A 20,940-nucleotide genomic window follows, 5' to 3' on the forward strand; every position below is an offset into this window, starting at 1 on the left:
AAAAAGGTATTATTCTTCATTTAATATCACACACAATAATCATATTAATACATTTTTAAGTGGGACACAAGATGGTGCTACTCTACGTATGTGGCGCGTTGTGCCACCTTATAAATAATGCATAAGGGAAGTATAGTAAAGATGTGTTTTTCCAAAGAATAAACACAGGCTCACACTTGCACATAAAATTAAAACATACGCCTGGTTTCAATTTGTTAAGCATTAACTATAAGGGCTTATGTGAGGACAAGCCTTTTAAGTGTCATTTGTTGATTGACAGCCTGCGCTGTCACTTGGATCACTTTGCATATCTGCGAATAGAGCATTTTAATAAAATATGCGCTCCAAATTCAGTTTCTCCTTCTCTTTTTGCCCATCTGTCACCTTGAAACTGCCTCACGGTGTCAAGAAAGAAACGGGACTCCAGACTATGTGTGCAGAATGTGCACAGCTTGAAATACCACTCCATCTCAGCAGAGACCTTTGATGTCTGATGTTCTTTAATGAAACATCTTGCTCACATCAGAGCACCCTATTAAATTTCCCTCATAAAAAGGAGAAAGAGTGAGATTGAGAAGGCCAGAGCAAGGGAGGTCTGACCTTTGAGTGTGTGTGTGTGGGAGAGAGACAGATAGAGAGTGAGTGAAAGAAAAGTAAAGAATAAAGCAGCAGTAGCCTCAAACATACCGCAGGGACAGACGCTGGTGGAAACACAGTTTCAAAAACCACTTTATTAAGCATTTAAATAAAACAGATCATCACAGCGTCTACTTACATCACAGTTTCATTTAGGTTCTAACTTAAATATGGAGAGAACAGCAACACTTAACAAAAAGAAGCTTAACTTAAATTGAAATTTATACTGAACTCGAACTAGTCACATCCTTGGTGTTTGTTGTGTAACAATTTCTTTGTGATTCATACAAACTAACATACTGTGTGCTGAGGTCAGTCCTCTCTAATGGAGTCGGACCAGAATGGACAAACCAAAAATATTGACCATATACACCTGTACATTAAAAACCAGTGTGCTAGTTATTCACGATCCAAACTAATGAGTTCACACACACACACACGACTTATTGCTCAGTATAGCACTATCAGGTCCTGTGCACAGCACGGAGGGATGTAGGGTAGTGACAGAGTTAAAGTTTGGGGTGGACGGACGTAAAATGGAGAATAAATGGAGAATAAATGGAGAATAAATGGGCCTTGAGTCTCACAACACCAAGAAACGTCTGCTCAAAAGACCGGTCTTTCAGCAGTTTGACGTTTTTTTTGGTGCTGCTGCTGTATACACACAAACTCTGTGTCGGGTCTGATAGTATTGCTTGACAGAGTACTTTCCGATGAAGGATCCAGCCAACAACTAATGCTACAGCGTTTCTGCTCAAATCGAATCGAGGCAGAATAATAACACACACTAAAGAGGAACTTTGGATTTCAATTCAACGTTTGTTTTCACTGATGCATTTCTGAAAACAGTGCTTGCCTACATTTACTGTGTGTGTGTGTGTGTGTGTCTGAGTGTGTGTCGGAGCATCATACCGCAGACTGAGGATGAAACATCATAGACAACAAACCTCAGTACTGACTAAGCCCGATGAGGATTCAAAGAGAGGAAAGGAGCTTTTAAGGTGTTACATTTTAAGGAGTGTGCGTGTCTGTTTTAGCAGTGTGTTGCTACAGTGAGCGTGAGTGTCTGCAAAATAGCAGTCATGAGACTTGTTGTGATAAAACGTGACACACACACACTATTCTCTGTTCTTCTTCAAAGACACTGCATTGACTTATCCCTCACCTTAACCATCACCACCAATTTAACCAGTTCCTCCAAAAACGAGGTTCTGCCTCATTAGAACCAGGTTTAGATCTCCATGAAGACTAACGGTCTTTGCAAGGTCAGAGTTTATGCTCAAAAGAAAGAAAATATCCTAGTGAGGTAACACATACAAGTACACACGAAAAAAAACAACACAATAGAAGCAGCTGCTTCTTCTACAGTGACCTCATCTTCTGACACATCAAGGCCAGCTTGACCTGGTCATTTTTCTTTTTTTAATCCATTCAACAGATTATGTCTCTAATAACAATAACCATGTATAATATCAGCTAATCCCAGATGATGGTGGAAACTGTTGCTAGTTTCCAGCCAGAGAGGGAAAGAGCTCAGAGCCACAGGTGCAGCGCAGCAGTGCTGAGACACAATGAATCACTTAGCAACCACTTTGCCTTATTACCCAGCAGCCACCGGGGTCCTGTTAGTGTATTAGCAGGGTATTCAGTTCTTTTCATTATTGCCCCTGGCTCATATCTACTTTCACCTGAGTCACAGATGAAATGTTTTTTTCCCCCAAAAAAGGGAGCAGCAGATTGCACGTGGGAGCTTCTTCTTTCTTTAAAGTCTTTATTTTATCAGTGTCGCAGGATTTTTCTTTTCCATTTAAAGCCATCCTTCTATCACCTTGGCTTGTCTATTTGCGTTCTCCTTCATGTCTGTTTGGAAATCCTATTTCTGACTGCCGTGAGTCCAGCTCAGGCCAGTTCAGCTCTGTTTCATGTCTGCGTGGACACCCACCCAGCCTCCACCAGCCAGTGTGGCAGCTTTTTTTTCTTTTATCATTCCATCACATCTTGAGCAAAGAGAAGACCTCCTGCACATTTTACTCGCACTAAAGAGATACGGGATGCTGGTATTTTTCTTTTTTTTACGTTGACACTTTGGTGATGTGTGCCTTTCCCCCCCCAAAAAAAAGTTTTTTTCAGAGTGCAACTTCACGAATTGATTTCTAGTGGCAAAAATGCATCGTCCAGCTCTCAGTCCGCACAGTGTGTGATTGGCTGTGGGGCCCGCGGTGCACAGGGATCTTCAAACACACACGGCTACGGCTGCTGCTGCTGCTGCTGCTGCTGCTGCTGCTGCTGCTGCTCCTCGATACCGCGGGCAAACAGTCGGATCAACCGGCACTGGACGCTGCAGAGAGAAAAGAGTTCACACACAAACAGCTCATCATTTCGCCCCAATAACAAACCCTCAACGTAATGACTGTTGACCCCCCCCCCCCCCGGTGTGCTGACTTGTGTAAAAGACCCTTTTAAAGAGTTGCGATAACAGATGTCGCAGTACAGATGGGCCCTGACGCACTTTAACGACACGCGTGGCGGTTTCTGATGCGTGTGAGGTACGAAGAAGACTGAACACAATGGGTGTTATGATAGTACAGTATGTTGTGTAGCCTGTGGCTTTGTCTGGCACCTCTAATTTCTCTTTTTTTTACTGGAACACCTGTTGTTTTGAATAACGGAACAGCGCAGCGTTTTATACAAATGACCGTGACCGTAATAACGCGAAACTGACCATGATAACGACATCCACGGACCCTTGCGGGTTAGATTCCTTGCCAGTTTTTACTCCCACATGGATTAGTAACTTTAAAAGCAAAACTCTTTGCTCTTTCCCTTTTTCTTTCTTACTCTCAGTCCGTTCGGCCTGGGCTATTACCATTAATTATCCACAGCCGGGCAGGCTCTTCACAAGAACGATTAGCAGAGAGGAAGAGACGATAAATGGACGGACTTCTGCTTTAATTAAAGGGGAGTAGCCTTTTAACATGGGGAGGGCCATTAAATTAGCAACATTACAGCGCCATGCATCACTGGCAAAATACAATGGAGCATGAAATAAATGGCGTGTCAAGCCGCAGTGCCACACTGGCTGTACAGAGATGTGATGTGTGTGAGAGGCTGACGTGTGGACAGTGCCAGGATAATGAGGGCAGACACGCTGCTAAGAAAGTCCAGCGGAGAACAATGAACGTGTCTCCAGATCAGACGCAGCTGGACGCTCGCACTGCCAATTGAACTACTGCTCTCGCTCCTTTCACAGCAAACAGTGGGACATCTTTATTTCCAGGTACTGCTAATGTTTCCTCGGTACAGATTATTTTACATGCTGACATTTTCAACTTTGGGTTTGTTTTTGTTTTTGTTTTTTTAATTAAATGATTCATTTCTTACTTGTTTCTAAATAGTGTTAAAAGAATAGGAGTCAGCTCTAAGGTGATGGCAGTATAATATACAGTGCGTTTGCTCATTTTGTCATAGGGTAACTAGATTTGTAGCTCGGGTTTCAATATATGAATATGTATTTGTTTTTTACACTAAATGACTTGTTTTTATTATATTTTGCTTTTTATTGTAGAACTTCTTTTTATAAGTATATTTGTGAAGCATTTTATATTGCATTTTTGCACAAAATCTGCACAAACTATTGCTAAGTCTTACTTAGCAATTAGCAAACGATCACTCGATTAATCGGGGAAATTATCGACAGATGAATGGATTATAAAATAATCTACTTTCTTGCCAAATGAATGTAGCACATTGGCCCCGCGGTCCATCATGCTTTGTGCTAGACTAGTCTCATTGTAGTTTTTTTTTAGTGCGTCTTTGCAGGCTGCTTTATTTTGGTAATTAAAAGGGATTAGGGAAAAGAAAAACAAAAAAACAAAGACCCTCTAATGAGAAAATTGGTCACAACACATTCAATCGTTAGCTATTTCAGTCTTGTTTAAAAGTAAATGTGGCTAAAAAACTGTAAGTCCTACCGCGTGTGCTGTGAATACTGAGCTCCCAAGCAAACAGTGTGTGATCAAGTCCTACTTAAGCCTCAGTTATATATGATCGTCAAAAAGAAGATTACAGCCTAATACGCAGAAGTGAAGTCTTTACCATGGTGACGTGATCGCTTTGAGCTCTGCAAGGATGTGAATATTTCTTCCATTATATTGTTTCTGCAATATTGCGCACGCAGACTCTAAGTCATTTGCCAGTCATCATCTGAGCTGCCGGCCTCTTCAAAATGTAATTTTTGTCACAGCCTTCTTAATAGTGAAAATGAGTGGGCATGGTGGTAAAATGATTGAAGTGTGCCCTTCTTGAGCGGGGGGGAAACGAGTGTTTGTTTCAGTGTTACAGTATTAAAAAGCCGTATACATTGGCAAAACATCCATCATTACACATAAGTGACAATAACTTTCCGCTGCCAGCTGCCAACTTTCTGATTTATGCTTCACACTGAAGCTCAGTTTTAGCAACTTTATTTCAAATAAAAACAAAGTGCGGGGGGGCTAACGGCCCGTGGTCATACTAACCACGTCTCGCACATTTCACACCTCATTTGTGTTTCGCTGAGTTGTGCATGTGTGGGTACTTGCTGACTTCTTCATAGCCATCAAGACACTCTCCGTGTGTTCTGAAAAGGTCTGTGTGGTCTTACACTGCAGACCATCACGCAGACCCTAGTGGACCTCTGTGCACAGGCAGACGCTCAAATGGCGTGTTTCTACCGGCTGGACTAGCCTCGCCTCGGCACTGGTACCAGGTACTTTTTTTAGTGCCTCCTCTGGTGAGGTTCCAAGCGAGCTGAGTAGGCACTAGGCGAGTGCCGTCACAGGAAGAGACGTCCGCCCCAAAAACAAGCCGAACAATGCCAAACAGTAGATCAGTTTAAAAGACTTAACAATTCCAAAAAACGTGGGTTAATCTCCAACAATTGACAGGGAAATGTCTAAATTCTCAATATTTAACAGAGGAGTCTGTGTCAGATGGAGTCTGTGCTCCGGTCATGGAGGAAGTACTGAACAAACAGTTTTAATGAACTGATTCTAATGATTACGTTGAGTAGGTGCTATCTTTGGAGTGGAAAACCAACCTAAACCGTGGTGAGGCGAGGCGAGGTGGAAAAGGGCCAAAAGTATGACCCTGCCCGAAGTTACCCGACATAACAACTGTAATGCGGCAGTTGAACTGACAGATTCTGTGATTTGTTTACCTGACTTGGATCGCGGCATGATGCAGGATCTCTCCATCGCAGCTCCAGCTGCTGTGGGCTCTGCCGTCGCTGCAGGTGGTCTGGCAGGAGCACACTGGACTGAAGTCCGCCTTCTTCTGAGTCTCGATAAGGTCTTCGAGCGACACCAGCTGCTGGTGCCGCGGCTGGAAGCGAAACTTGGTCACCCGGTGGACCTCGACAAACGGGTGGTCAAACTGGGGAGAGAGAGAGAGAGAGGCAGAGACAGATGCAGTGGTGGATGAAAGAGAGGAGGGGGAGGAGAGACGGATGGATAAATGGGTGAAGCAACAGATGTGACAACAGATGGTGCAGAGGTTAAAGACCACACTCTCTTGAATGACCCGAAGTTTCATCCTCAAAATGCAGTTTTATTTACGGTAGAATGACAGACAGGTAGTAAAGGCACGTATACCTCTGCTCCAAGTCAGGGAAACAAAACACAAGCATCAAGTGTCACAGAAACTTGTCTTTGGTGGATGACTTGAGTTCACACTGTGCTCTGACATTCTTCTGGATCATTTAAACGCCTCCCAACGAACATAAACCACTTCATTTTATACACAAGAGCACACAAAATGGGCAGTGCAACAATTCTGTGAAATATGATGATTATATTGCCTGATAAAAGAAAAAAAAAGGTGTCTTTTTTTTTGTTTAGCTTACCAGCTCCTGGTGGGTGCGGTAAAAATTTAATTTGCCTTCTATTGTGTTTTTTTTATGGACTCCTACTGATTTTATAATGAAAAGCAAAACTTCATGTGGGGTTGTCCTTCCCTTTTCCGCCATTTATCAAACAGGAGAACAAATACAAAATAATGGAAAGAGAGAGAGAAACAGAGAGAGAGAGAGCGGGGAGGAGAGGTCAGATAAAATGGTGGTGCATAAAAACAATGTAAACGACGGAAAGAAGAAAATAGAGAGATGAAAAGAAACGATGTCGTCAAAATCTCCTTTCATCTCGCCCAGTGTCGCAGAGAGGTGCAGCTCACTCCGACGCACTATTTTCCTCAACTTCACAGAGTGCCACTTTCTCACTGACTTCTTTTCTTTCCTCCTCTGTTTTCGTCTCTCTCTCTCTTCATGCTCTCACTCTCCGGCGCTCTCTCATCCCCGAAAGCAGAGTGACAGCCATTTATTTCACATCAGACCCACTTTATGACTGCAGCCGCTTTGCATTCATGCCGGACGGTCTGCCTAAAAGGCTTTCTGACAAGGCCATGAATACGCTTAGTGGCTTCTCACTGCTTGTTTCTCTCTGCTCGGCTGGACAGTGATGCTGATATTAAGTGAACTTTGATGCAAAGTCTCGCTCAGGCTGCTCATACGACCACTTGTCTACCTCATACTGTGCCGCGAGGAGAGCAGCGACAACATCCCGGAGCTGGAGACGTGACTCTCCACTGACAGCGTCACAACATGGATACTGAAATATGGGATTCTTAGACAGCTGTTTAGTAAAGTATAATCTTTTGTTTCATTGTAAACCAACGCTGTTTTGGTGGCCGTGGAGGATACGTCGCCCCGCAGCTGTCCAGATATTGCTTTCTGACTTAAGTCGTGGACCCAGCGTTTCGACACTGCCGTCCATACATGCATTTCCAAGTGTCTTGGCAAAAGCTACACTGCAAAACACAAATATGTGAGTCTGAAATGTTAGTATTTTGACCTTGGGGAGAAAAGGGATGCCTTTCATCTTTGTTTGCATATTAAGCTTCTACTTCAAATCACAAAATGCAGAGTCTGAGTGGTTTGTCCATTTGGGCTCCATAAAGAAAACCCCCCCCCCGCCGAAAGTGCACATAAAAGGCTTATCCTTGGGCTACGAAAAACCAAATGATTTGAATCATTTTTAGAGCAATTATTGACTTAAACAAACATACTTCTGTACCACTGTCACAAAGCACAGCACCACCTTTTCAGCCTCTGCACTCCTGTCTTTGAAAAGCTGTATTACTGGGTTTTATCTGACAGTAACCTTTTAAAATCATACGTTTAAAGCTGCAGATGCATAATACCCCCCCCCCCCCCAAAAAAAAGAACCCCAACTCATCCTTGTGCTCCACAAAGCTAAAACATGTTGATTTGAAAAGTTCAGACTGACCTCGGGGTGTCAGTGTTGACTCAAAATACAGTTTACAATCTCAGAACTTCACCAAGGCCGAGCCACTGAAATTACTTCCAAGATTCTTCTAAATGGGATAAACTTCCCAAGGTCCGTCCTGAAGTAATAATTACTAATCACTACACTTCCCCTGGTAATACTTTCACAACCCTAAGAGGGCATTAGTCTGGTATCAGCCCGTTCTCCCATACAGCAGATCCCTGATGCAGCGATTACTGGTGCCTCTCCGGACCATGGTGGAGGTTATTTATGATACGTGGGAAGGCACAAGGGCTGAGGCATTTGAACTAAATTGAACCATAGTTGAGGAATTGAGCGGCGTCAGCAAACGGAGGTGCTAGCACAGCAAGCGCGCTCATTCACAGACTTAACAGACTCTCAATTCATCAGTGCACAGATTGAGAAACTCCTGATGCTGAGCATTAAACTCTGAAGCGGAGGGAGGGAGGGAGGGAGGGAGGGAGGGAGGAGATGGAAGGAGCAGAGGCGAGCGATGAAATTGTCTTAAAAGTTTTGTGGCTCCTTTCACTCCTGCTGGATCCAACTGACGTATAATATCTGACATTACTCTTGAGCAATGAATGACGTGGATGTGGTTTTAAAGCAGGCAATAAAACATATAATAAACTTTTGCAATGCCAACTGCTGATTACATGAGCATTAGAAAATGAAGTGACTTCCATACCTCCTGAGGTTGGAATACAAAGCTAAATGCAAATCGGTGAAGTATTCCTTTAAGTTACGACCCCTTCCTTCCTAACCTGGTCGTCTTTGTTGGTGTGTTGAAGAAGGTGTTTGAAGAAATCGAGGCGGGAGCACTCCCTGACCAGGATGAGGTCTGTCGTGCCGTCGGCAAGGTGGGCAGACGGCGACAGGCCTTGCGGGCTGCGTGGACACGCGCAGCTCATACTGGCTGCGTTGATGGCAATGAACTTTCCGTGGATCACGCTCCAACCGCCGCTGTCACCTGAAACAGAGGAGCGTGTCGAGTTTGAGTGAGATTGACTTTTTTTTTTGTTGCCATTATTCAGTTCATTCTGTTTGGAACAGAAAAAAGTTATCCGAGGTTTGATTTTTTTCAGAGTGGGAGGATGAAAAACCCTGGCAGACATCATAGCATTCTCCATCAAATGATACCATTCCCTGGCAAAAACAGAGAGGAAAGAAAAATATAGCTTTTGGATAAAAAAAAAAATTAATAAAATAAAACACTACTGTATTAAAGCTCTTACAATTCTGCTTTGAGACTTGTATGTAATACTTTAATATAAAATACATTATACAGCATATTGGACTTTTGTTCAGTATAAATATATGAAAAACTTTAATGTGCAAATAAAGTGAATTCACTCTGACTTGAAACATGAAAGTTAGTGCACGTTCAGCGGGGAAATCTGAGACTTTTCAGCAAATGCTGTTGAACACGTTAAGCCTTGTCCACTAGCCATTTACTTTTAGCTCCTCTCTCTTTCCTCTCGACCTAAATCTCCTCTATCTGACACTAGTAAATAAGGAGGCTCAGTGCGGCAGTGAATAGACGCCACTGCAATGTTTCTTTTTCTGCAACGCTCTATTCAACAAAAGTTCTACAGCCTCTGCAGATGTTTGGATTGTGTCAGCCTTGAAGTGATGTGGTCGTTTGGGATTTTAGGTCTACTGCTGCCTCCATCAGTACATTCAGAGACTCCAGTGTTCAAAAGCCTTGAGAGGCAGCAGAAGATGACCCAATTCTATACTCTATACTATAAAATGACTGGATCCAATATTAGAACAATTAAAAACCTGATGTGATCCAAAACATAGACTGTAAAACTCAAAGTCCATGAGTCATTTTTTAGGCTGTTTATGTTGTCTTTTTGGAAGCAGAATACTTGAAGTAAATGCATCGGCACCAATGACTCCATTTGAAACTCATTAGTGGTTTTAAAATGACTGTGGGCGGCTGATATCGGTATCAGTATTTACTCAAGGTTGCGATATTGGTATCAGGCAGGAAAAAGAGGCATGCACAAGATAAAGAGCACACATATTAACACACACTGACTACACAGAACAACGTTATTACATAACCCCACTTCAAAAATCTCGAACTTCCTCAGCACAAACCTGTACGAGTTAGATAAGAGACAAAATTAGCTACTACCGCTACTTTTAGGCCGCCAGTTTTGTTTTTTTACAGAAATGCCGAAACTAATCATCTGTGTACCATCAGGTAATGACTTTTAGAAATTATACTGTGTATTTTGCACAAGCTTTATGAGTCCTGGGGTTAAGTTCCAAGCTTGTCACACTACAGCAGTGATGCTGATGAGGGTCCATTAAGATCCAGATGTCTTGGCAGGAAGCCTCGGAGCAGCATTTCCCTGACGACTGAGCCGAGAGAGAAACTTTGATGCTGTACTAAAGCTTCTGTTACGAAACACAATTACGTTTGGCTGATGAAGGGCTCGCGCTATCAAAGAGAGCTGTACAGAAAAGGAGACACACTGCGTTAACTTGAAGTCATCTTGTTATGATTAGATGCACATGTGGCCTCCGAGTCTCAAGTGACAGACGCGACGGCTGCACTTCACAAATCGCCACTCTGTTCCTCAGAGATTAGCGGCTGTTTACAAATGATGGCGTATCAAAGACACAGTGGTATCATCACCCACGGGACTGGCAGTGCCTGTCACCAGCCAGTCACTGCAGTGAGCTGCAAAAAGTGATCACAGACTTCGAAAATTAGCATCTGACGGTTTTTTTATGAGCGTCTCAGAGGGAAAATTATGTGATCTCGAAAAAGCAAAACGACTCATTACCTTTCCCCCTCATTTTGCAAAACAAACCGACAGAGGTGATAACGCGAGCCGATGATAACAAGCCCGTTGAGGCTACATGGATAAAACAATATTTTAATTGGGAATCTGTGATTAACGCTACATTAAAAAAGAAAACGTTAAAAAAAACAACAAAATCCAACTGCGGACCGTAGGCTCTTCATTTGGTGAATGTCTCCAAATGAGTATTTGCTTTTCAGAGGGGAGGTTGGCTCATTTGCAGAGAGAGTGAGTGTGTCGTGCCTCATTGATTTAGCAGTTGTCTCAGATTTCCCATGCCAGAAAAAGAGAGAAAGAGACACAGAGACGGAGAAATCGCAAAAAACAAACAGCAGCAACGGCGTGAGACAAACCCGCTGGCAGAGCCAAATATCTTCCTGATTAGTGGGAGTCTGTCACATATCACACACACACACACACACACACAGGATACACTTGCTTTCATATTTACACAAGAACACACACACACACACACACACACACACCATAAGAAGTCGCAGTCCCAGATAGCCAGAGCAAGACGTAAAAATCTTAAATGTAACACCAGCACACTAATTAGAGGGAAAAAAGAACACACACAAACATGCACCAGTGCACCCACACAGGAGTCACTATTTCATCTGCCTCCAGAGGTTTGTGCTGCTGTGCTGGTGGGCTGAGTGGATAGTAGATAATGAAGTGTGTGTGTGTGTGTGTGTGTGTGTGTGTGAGAGAGGGGAGCCACATCACCTTCGAGGAACTCGGGCGTTGACTTTTTGTACGAAATTTGGATCCCAGTTTATAATTGGGATCCAAATTTCACACCTTAAAAACCCACTCAAGCCTAGAAGCACATCAGACGGTCTGAGGTAATTACTACGTGGCCCGGCCTGAGTATTGCCTTCCAATTTTAGGCTGATTTGAACAGATTGTCTGGCCAAATGATCCTGTGAAGGATCAACAGACGCATCAGAGTCTTCGCGGTTTCAAATCGTAAGTACGTATTTACGACTGAACAGCGATTGGGGCGTGAGCAGACCCCCGCGATAGCCAATGAGAGCGAGTCGACCGGGAAACGGTTCTATTCTTAAGTCGCAATAAATCACGGGAGTTTCTGTGAGATCCCAAATCCCTGGAATCTCCTCCCTGAAATCGTTTGACTGAACACCAAGTGTGTGGTCCTGCGTCTGGACTGGATCGTCTAGTCTGCGCTTTCTCGCGATTAAAACGTTGAAAATCGGTGACAGTTTGTTGTGCTTTTGTGGGGCAGGATCTAGCCGTAGATTCACTTCAGAATTTGTTGTTTTGCCGTGAAAATGGAGGCACACGAGCAAACTAAACCATCTTCTCGAAAAGCAGCATGTGAAAGTATTTTGGGTTCTACACCAAATCAAACAGAGGAACAAGTTAGACCCACTCGAGTGAAGCAGCCAGAGAAGCATCACAGATCAGCAGCACAGTTCATCAACCTCACATAATGTGTGTGTGTGTGTGTGTGAATATCATGTAATATATTATATTGGAAAAAAAGTGACAGCCCTGCTGTACACGTAATCTGATCATGCAGAGGAAGAGCTGGATTATGGAGATTTGGAAATGTGGAAAGAAAAAAAAAAAAGAAATTTACAAACAACAGCACCAGTGGGGCTCGATGGAGAGTGGAGCAGTGTCACTAAAAATCAGTTTTATATTTTCTCGTCAATAACCCATCAAGAATCTCATCAAGAACTCCTCCTTGCTGCGGGAGACGAAAATAGTCCCAAAAAGAAAATTGAGATAAAGTAAACATTTGAGAAGCAGGGGATGGTGTTATTTACTCCCAGACTTTCTCTGGTATTTATTGTTCCCCAAAAGAGAGAAAAATGTGAATCTCCCCTGATTTAGCTCCTGGTGTGTGTGTGTGTGTCTGACTTTAAGAAAAAAGACAGCCAGTGTGGAATTGTCTCATCCTCTTAGTTCTTGGTCTTTTCCTCTCCAAGCAGGAGTTTAGGAAAAACCATTTACGAAAATAGTTCGAAAGGAAGAAAAACAAGCAGATAACGACGCTGAGGAATAAGAAAAACACTTTTTTTCTTTTCCCCCCTCGGTGTGATTAATTTAACATAATCCCAAACTTGTACCTTTATCAGACGCTTCCTTCTCCTCCAACACCCCCCGCTGCTTCTCCTTTGATGAGTGCTTGTGCTGACAGACGTGGCACCTGAAATATCAGCATAACTTAATTCCTACAGTCATCACGACAACAGCGAGCTGCTCTGCCTTAACAAGCCTAAATGATTCATTAGGTGCAAATACATTCTAGTCTATTCTACCCTGATGTGGTTTGTACCTCTTTGTATTGCAATTTAACTATTTTGAAGTTCTTTTTTTCAGAGGTAAGTCGAGAGAAGGCCTTTAGAGGCCTAGTCATATCACATTTTTATGGTAAAATAAGCTGTCAGGAAACATGGCGTTCTCACTGATGAATGTTTTTTCTAGCCTTCCCTTTCAGTCTCAATAACGAATGCAAACAGCGTTCGGCATCTCAAAAAAACACAAGCCACTTATTCTGGCTCGTGTCAGAAGAGACTGAATGTGTTCAGTCCACAATAAATCAGATAGGTTTCCCTGACAGCGCAAACTAGCCCATTTACGCCGTGGCAGGTGCAGAGCTGCTATTGAACTACAGTACATCAGATAAGTTAGTACGCAGTGTTGGGAAAGCTGCAGAAATAGATGTGGTTAATGTTTTATTTACCCTGATCGACAGAGCAGCTTGTCCCTGGGGCTCCCAATGTTGTGCTCGGCAGGAAGGAACGAGACGGTGCCTTCATAGCGGTTGTGGTTCAGGAAGATTTTTGCTCCTGGAACAAAAAAACAAACACTTTCATGTCAGCGTGTCCATATTTCACAAAACAGTTAAGGATAAAAGCTGCTCAAGTGAAATCGGGCCTAAAATCTGCAGGCTGAGTATGTTTAAGGGTACTATGGGATTTATTCCATGAACAGAGATAAAATATAACATTTTAAATGATGTTTTCATTAGTCAAATACCAACTAAAAGGTAAGAAATGTTGTGTTTTTGTAGCCTTAGAATGCCACATTGTCCTGCCGTGTTTGTACAGGAGTCTAAAATGAACCAATCTAACACTAGCTCTATGGAGGGCATTGTATTTTTTTATGTTTTATGTTTCAGCGTTTCCCAAATCATCCCATATAAAGACCCAAATCCCAAATATAATACGTGACAAGAGCAGATCTGTGCATTATGTAACGACTAATTCACAACCTAATATCGTTTTGAATTAGTAAACGAGAGATGTTTGGCATATTATGTTTCAAATTCAGCAAGTCTGTTGAAAGAAAATCTCCTGTAACCCATCTGTTGGTCTGTTGGTGTTGGGCAAAACACTTCACCTCTAGATGCCACTTAATCCTACATACTGGTCCTTTTAAAGCGCGATGTCATAACAAAAGCAAATTTGTGCCTAATATACAGTTCACATTTCTGATTTTTTTTACTTTTCTAAGTTCGATAAATGTTACAGGACGCAGGTAAAGACAGGAACACTTCATATTATTTTAAATATTCATTTGCACAGACATTTTCAACGGATATGAGAGATTTATTTCTTTCTTTTCGTTCCTCATACTAAGTCCTGTGTGATATATACTGCGCACAGACACATAACCATAACTCTACAGACAGCTGTGCTGTATCTTATTGATAGACTATTTTGGGACTTGTTTAGTTTCACCTGTCTGTGAAATGATCATTGCACCAAAGGCGTCCGCTTTTAATACAAACCTTTTTTTTTTTCAAACTGACACACATTTTCAACTTGTTTTATTGATGCTTTTGAAGGGTAAGACCCCAGATTTAGATTTCCGAAGGATTCCTCCTCTGTGCACTCAGCCCCACTTTAATTTAACCTGGCTTTATCGCGTGCATCATAGGGCTGACACCTTCCAGTACAAGGAATGTGAATATTTATGTGCAGCAACCCAAAAGGGAGGAGAAATCTTAGCAGTGGCCCTGAGTCAGTTGAGGAAGCTCGCCTCACAACAGACCAACACACGTGTCTGAGCCCAAGGCGAGGTGCATTTGATTTATATCTTTAATCCTCCGAATCCTGGATTGAGAGCGAGATCGGCACGCTCTGCCAGTAAATCCACTCTTACCCATCATTAATAGAAGCAGGTGTGTGTGTGGTTATTACACTCTGAAGCCTGGGAGCCACACCGGGACTCGGTCTGAAGAGTCACTCAAGTTTAAAGAAGCGACGGCATACCTGACAGGTCATATCTGGCGGGGCCGAGCCACCTCTTCCTCTCGCTGTCTGTCAGGACATCTCCATAGAAACCGTAGCCAAGCAACGAGACCGAGTATTTGAGGAAGGTGTCGTTGTGGTGAGCTGAGCACACGTCCATCGGCTGCGAGTCACCTGCAAAGACAGAGCCAGTGGAGCCGTCAAGTGCTGCTGCTGTAATAAATGATCAGCGCGCTCTGAGAGAACTGACACTGTGACGCCAGTCTGCACACTGAGACACACACAACAACAGACTTCCACTGACCTACAATGACGTGTAAAGCAGAGGTAACTGGATCAGTGGTTCCCACGGTGGCAAAGCAGATACAATCAGTGGAGCCTGTTGGAGCAGAGACACAAAAGAAAACATAGCTATTATTCAAAAAAGAAAAAAACAAAGGGGAAATCCTTTATTCTAAATGTTAAAATATACACACACTCCCTCCATCCATTTCACTTATCCTTCCCGTGTCAATGGGGAGCTGGAGTCTCGGCTGACACTGTCTGAGAGGCGGGGTTAACTCATTTTATCACAGAGCCAATATAAGCACTGTTTTCACATTTTGATGAAGATCAGTCTGTTACACAATTATTTGCACCTCGATTGTCAAATGTTGTAAAGTATCTGTACTGTCCTTTTTCAGAGAAGGACTTTGAAGTCACTTATTACAATATTACTTGAGTAGAAGTCTTTAAGCATATGACATTTACCGTACGCAAGTGTCAAAGTAGAAGCAAAAATATCAAAAAAGTGAGGAGCTACAATTTTTAATACCATGACTTCCTTCCAGTAGAAGGTTAAGAGGCATGGGCCTGTTCAACGTTAAAAAAAAAAAAAACTAAATTAAAACTTGCTCCCTCTTGTAGTGCTGTCAACCACCCTGTGAGTTATAAGGGCAAACTACATGAAGGCAATTTATTAGCTGAAATTGTAAAAAGGTTTGTGTGCATTTTCAGAAGACGTTGGTTTTTCAAAGCGGGAATTCAGTCACGCTCTTCTTGGACTGAAGACAAGTCCTGCAATGCCGGAAAGAGCCTTTCACAGGCCGCTGATTTCAGAAAATCCATGTGATCTGCTGGAACAGGCCAAGTATCTATCCAGATGTTTGGCACCGTCACGTGCTTGAGACGACTGCATGGCAGAGAAGAAGTCCTCTGTGATAGAATCAAGTCATGTGACACGCATGCGCATCTTCTTATTTCATTTGTCAGTAACTAGTAACAGAAGATAGTTAGGGGAAATGTATTGAAGTAAATGTGCACAATATTTATTTCGGAAATGTAGTCCGAAATAATAAACGTCGCTCAAAATAGAAATAACAAAGTGAAGTACCGATACGTGAATTTTGCACTTCAGCCTTTATCGATCAATGAGGTTTCCATATATGGGTCCTTACCCGTCAAGGGTAAAACATTTTCTAAAAGGTGTATATAACACAAGAAAAACACTTAAAGAAATAGTTTACAGATTTGCATTTAGCTTTAGAATAGGGGTAGTATTTAAACCGCAGTTTCCTCTGAGTCGAGAAATATCTTCATTCTTTTTTTGGTTACGTGCCCACCAGTGACACTTGGTCCGAGGCTTGAAACTGCAACGCTAATTCCGCACTTTTTAGACCCACTCGTAGGGGGACGGGACCTCATTCCCAGAATGTAAACAGTGTCCGCCATCTTTGCTAACAGTTACGCTAACAGGACCAACGGGAATAGAACCAGAAAAACATGATACTTTTTTTTTTTAATATACCATGTATTATGATAGAGAGAGGATTCATCCTTTTTTTTTAACAAACACATCAGTGTGTAGCAGTGTTCACCGTGTTGACTTTGTCTTCTCCATTTCATTTATTGATGGGCGGCGCTTCATAACAGTGGCAGGCTATCATGTCATGCTATCATCATAGGTGACACAGATACTGCCATTCAGCGTACACACCCCACAATGGAAACACAAGCCAGGTCAGGGTGTACTGTTTGAAAAATGCACTGCACTGAATTGAAGTGCGCTGCCTCGCTTAGTGAAAACACAGCCATACAGAGACAAGCAACACATTTTGGATTGTTTCCATTTTCCAAAATGTCCAAAAAAAACAAACCAGAATGTCTTGACAGAACACAAACATGATCCCTGGAAAAAGATGTCAACACATATCAGTAAAAACCACAAATGTGAAATGTGGTCTACACTGGTCAACACTTCAGTTACGTAGGCTTTGTTTTGCTCTCTCATGCATCAGTGCTGGCTGAGAGCTTGTTGAACCATCAACTGTCATTCATATATCTGAACCCGTTTCTTCATTCATTAGTGTGGAAGGGAAGTAATGCCTAGCTTTGGTTTGTAAATCTAAAAAAAAAATAAAAATCAAAGTTGTGGTGAATGTATTATCACTGACTGCTCGAGATTCTGAGGGGCAACGCTGGAAAGATGTTAATCACGTGTTTTTGTTTCCTTCATTCATAAAATAAATCAGTGGTCCTTGGTAGAGGTGCACATCTACTGCCAAGTAAGCAGTTAAATTCACTTGAATTACTTCATTAGGCTGAAGTGAGGAGACATTTCAGTCATGAAGTCAACCAGTCGGAGAGCTCTGGACCCTGTGCTATCATCAACTCCCTTCAGCCAAGAAATGAAGGATGAGAGGCAACCTCCGCCTTGAGAGAAATGTTGAGTTTCTTTAAACTTTAGACGTAATAAGGCTCTCTTGCTCTTTTTTTTCACTATTGTGTGTAAGAGTAAGTCACACTAAATACTTGATGATGAGAAATGATACTGTAGGGTCTATTATAGCATTGTTTAAATCACAAATCTCACTTTTGCACAGTGCTGTAAGACAGAGACAGTGAGCAAAAGAGGAGAGTCAAATTCAACTTGCGATGTTTCGCCCAGGCTCATAGAAGCATGACGGGGGAGATCAGGTGGTGGACACAGATGAGTATGAAGATGAGCCCGCTCCTGCACTCAATCTTGACTTTTTTATGAATATCACTTATGTGGCCTTTGCCTCTTCCCCTCTGAGCTTCAAATTGAAATCCGGAAAAACAGTGCTCTGCCTCTGACAGCACCGCACTTATCTGCAGGAAAAAGAAAGAAAAAAAAACACTGCGATGTGGCGACATATGCCATTTGACTCCTCTAAAGCTACACAGTAAAAGCCAACTGACTTTGAATGGATTAAAGTGGTGCACGCAGATGTTCAATGATGTTCAGCGCTCAGATGTTCAATGTTTTATTCTCCTTAAGTTACTCAAGCACAGTAGTCTGTCGGAATATTCAGAGGAAAAAGAGCGTAAACTGTCACAAGGCATATCCTCAGCGGGGAAGTTCCAGTTCTTATCTGCGTTTCCTCCCCAAACTGTCTCGCCAGTATGATCTTCCTGGCAGCGAGATCATCTTTATCTTAGGGACAACAACGCGGTCTAGATGCTTTAGTGCTGCCGTTGGAATCCTCCGTGCATGAATGTATTTATGGCTGCACTTGTAACAGTATCATATAACGGCATCTGCCAGCTCTCATGAAGCAGACAAAGTGATCTTTGAATAGCATACTTCCTTTTTTTTTTACCACCCAAAAAAATAACTTTAAGTGTTTCAGAGTTACTGTAAAGCTGCAGTGTGTAACTTTTTGTTGTTGATGTTTGGTCTTTGTGAACAGAAGCAATGCAAAATGCTGTGTTATTCATCTGAAAACGGGCTCTGTCAGACCAGAGGGAGCGCTTCTGTCGTATACAGCAGCAGGGCAAGTGTGGGCCTGAGCAAGAGGCATTTATTCCGTCACATTGCGTAATGACCTCTTTCTTTGGGTAGTTTCGTGGGCGCTTCTTTATGTTCAGTCATACTTCAGCCATTTTGGAGCTGTCTTACTTTACTAGGGCAATGTTGCTGTTGCCTCCATCTGTCTTAACCCTTCTGTGACCATCCTGTCATTGAGGATTAAGGCTTCAATACCTTAAAAACCTACTTGTTTTCCAGAGTCCTTTGATGCAGGAGTGAATGGGATATATGATATATCTATATTTTTGCAAATGTTGCTCAAACAAGAACAAAATTACATTTGTTGGGGGATGTTTTCAGCAGTAGATAACACCTTTGATGGTCAAAGCATCAGTTGGGTGAGTTTCTTCAAATAAGCTACTTCACCCACGTTCATTGTAATGCAGGAATCTGTGTCATGCACCACCTTCATGTCTTGCCTGCGTCTCCTCCCCTCCTGCATGCAATCAGCTCACCTGCGGTGGGAGCACACCTGCTCCCAATCCAATTACCAAGCACCTCTACTTATTTCCTGGTTCTCCAGGCCTTGGTCGCCACATTGTTACAGACCTCTGTGTGGTGAACACCGCTCACGGCTCTCCTGGAAGATGTCTCGGTTCTCTAGTGCTTAGTTATTTGCTTGTACTCTGCTCTTGTTCTGCTCAGAACTTCCTGGTGCTTCCTCCACCTCCAGTTTCTGCATTAGCTCATCTCATCTGTTAACTCATCCGTTCAATAAACTGCAGAACTTCGCCTGCCTGCTCTTTGGGACAAAGTAAACTTTGTTGGTTTTTGTCTCAGATCAGTGCTTATTATTGCTGGTTTTCATGATTCAATTCATTAAAAAAACGATGAAATATTCCCCTTTTAAGTGTGTTGGCTGTGAGAATCACAGTTTCAATTACATGTGCGAGCGAAGAGAAGGAATCTGTTATTCTTTCCGACATCAAACCTAGTCCGTCTGATCATCAGCTGTTATTTTCCTTGGTAGCTAACGAAAGAAGGAAACTTTTGAGGGCAAATATTAAAGTCTAGATCACTGCTCATCAACATGTTTATGCTTATTTAATGCCCTGAAAGCTCTGATGAGAGGACGGTCTTGGCAACAAGAGGGTTTGTTTCACTTAACATCACAAAGAAAGCAAAGAAAAGAACCTTTAGTACTACAAACAATGCAACAACTCAACTACTTGTATCAAAATGGCAATGATGACAATTTAAAAAGCTCTCCAGAACAGTTGATGAACATGAGCTTTTATTCCAGTGGCCCTGGGTTATTTGCCGACAGCCTCGAGTACCTCAGCTCAAGAATGATGATGTGACTGTTATCCAGTTGCATGAAAACAAAAAATTCATCCACTATCAAAAAAAATACAGGTAATAAGAAAAAAAGTCTCTTATTGAATCCCTGTGCTTTTATAATCCAGCTGTACATAGATGACCTCATACTGGTCTCTTATGCACAGTGTTTCTCTGCTCATTAGAATTACAGCGATTTTCAAAATGTCACGCAGCACGTTCTCATTCGTGGCACTTTGAATCGTTGACCCTTCGCAGGGACCAAGCGAGACTCCCTGCCCTGTTGCCATAGAGATTATTCTTCAGTAACTGGGATCAGTGGGGGTACAGGTCTTAGAAAGGGAATCAATCACAGTTCTGATGAGGGCGATTTTATGCGCAGAATAGTTTCTGTAGACTTGGGACTTTAAATTCACAAAGCCCTATATTTCCCATATTACACAACGGTGGACTTACATAGGTGACGAAATGGAGACAACAGTGAGGCAAGAGTTTTTTTTCCCATTTAAGAAAAAGTGGAAGTTGGGTGTTTTAGGCAAATCATTCTTCAGCAGCACAATCTGCTGCTGGGGAAAAAGACTTGTCAGATTTCCATTTTGTCTGACTGACTGTTTACAGAATTTCACATTAAGGTATTGATGGCAAAGGAAGAAGAAGAGGTTTTATTTTCTGTGTCTTTAAAGTTCTCCTCTGGTCATTTATTCACATTTAAAGAGATTTACCACCAACTTCCATGAAAACCTTTTAAAATATTTCTCAATGCTGCTGAAAGATCGATACTAAAGATCTCTGAGGCTTAAACTGAGCTTTAAAAAAAAAGAATATTT

General features: G+C 42.3%; 1 protein-coding gene across 1 annotated transcript in view; it reads right to left on the minus strand.

Moving 5' to 3' along the window:
- Positions 1-716: 716 nt before the first annotated feature.
- The window catches only part of cerk (ceramide kinase), a 41,684-nt gene continuing 21,460 nt past the window's right edge, over positions 717-20,940 (minus strand). The window contains exons 8-14 of the mRNA XM_058624107.1: positions 15,329-15,403; positions 15,046-15,198; positions 13,512-13,617; positions 12,895-12,974; positions 8,738-8,943; positions 5,834-6,048; positions 717-2,974 (exon numbers count right to left, since the gene is read on the minus strand). Coding sequence (XP_058480090.1) covers positions 2,884-2,974; positions 5,834-6,048; positions 8,738-8,943; positions 12,895-12,974; positions 13,512-13,617; positions 15,046-15,198; positions 15,329-15,403 — 926 coding nt within the window. The 3' untranslated portion in view covers positions 717-2,883. The remainder of the gene's footprint in view (positions 2,975-5,833; positions 6,049-8,737; positions 8,944-12,894; positions 12,975-13,511; positions 13,618-15,045; positions 15,199-15,328; positions 15,404-20,940) is intronic.

The sequence above is a fragment of the Solea solea genome, chromosome 3, assembly GCF_958295425.1.
Source record: "Solea solea chromosome 3, fSolSol10.1, whole genome shotgun sequence".
In the NCBI taxonomy this organism is placed as follows: domain Eukaryota; kingdom Metazoa; phylum Chordata; class Actinopteri; order Pleuronectiformes; family Soleidae; genus Solea; species Solea solea.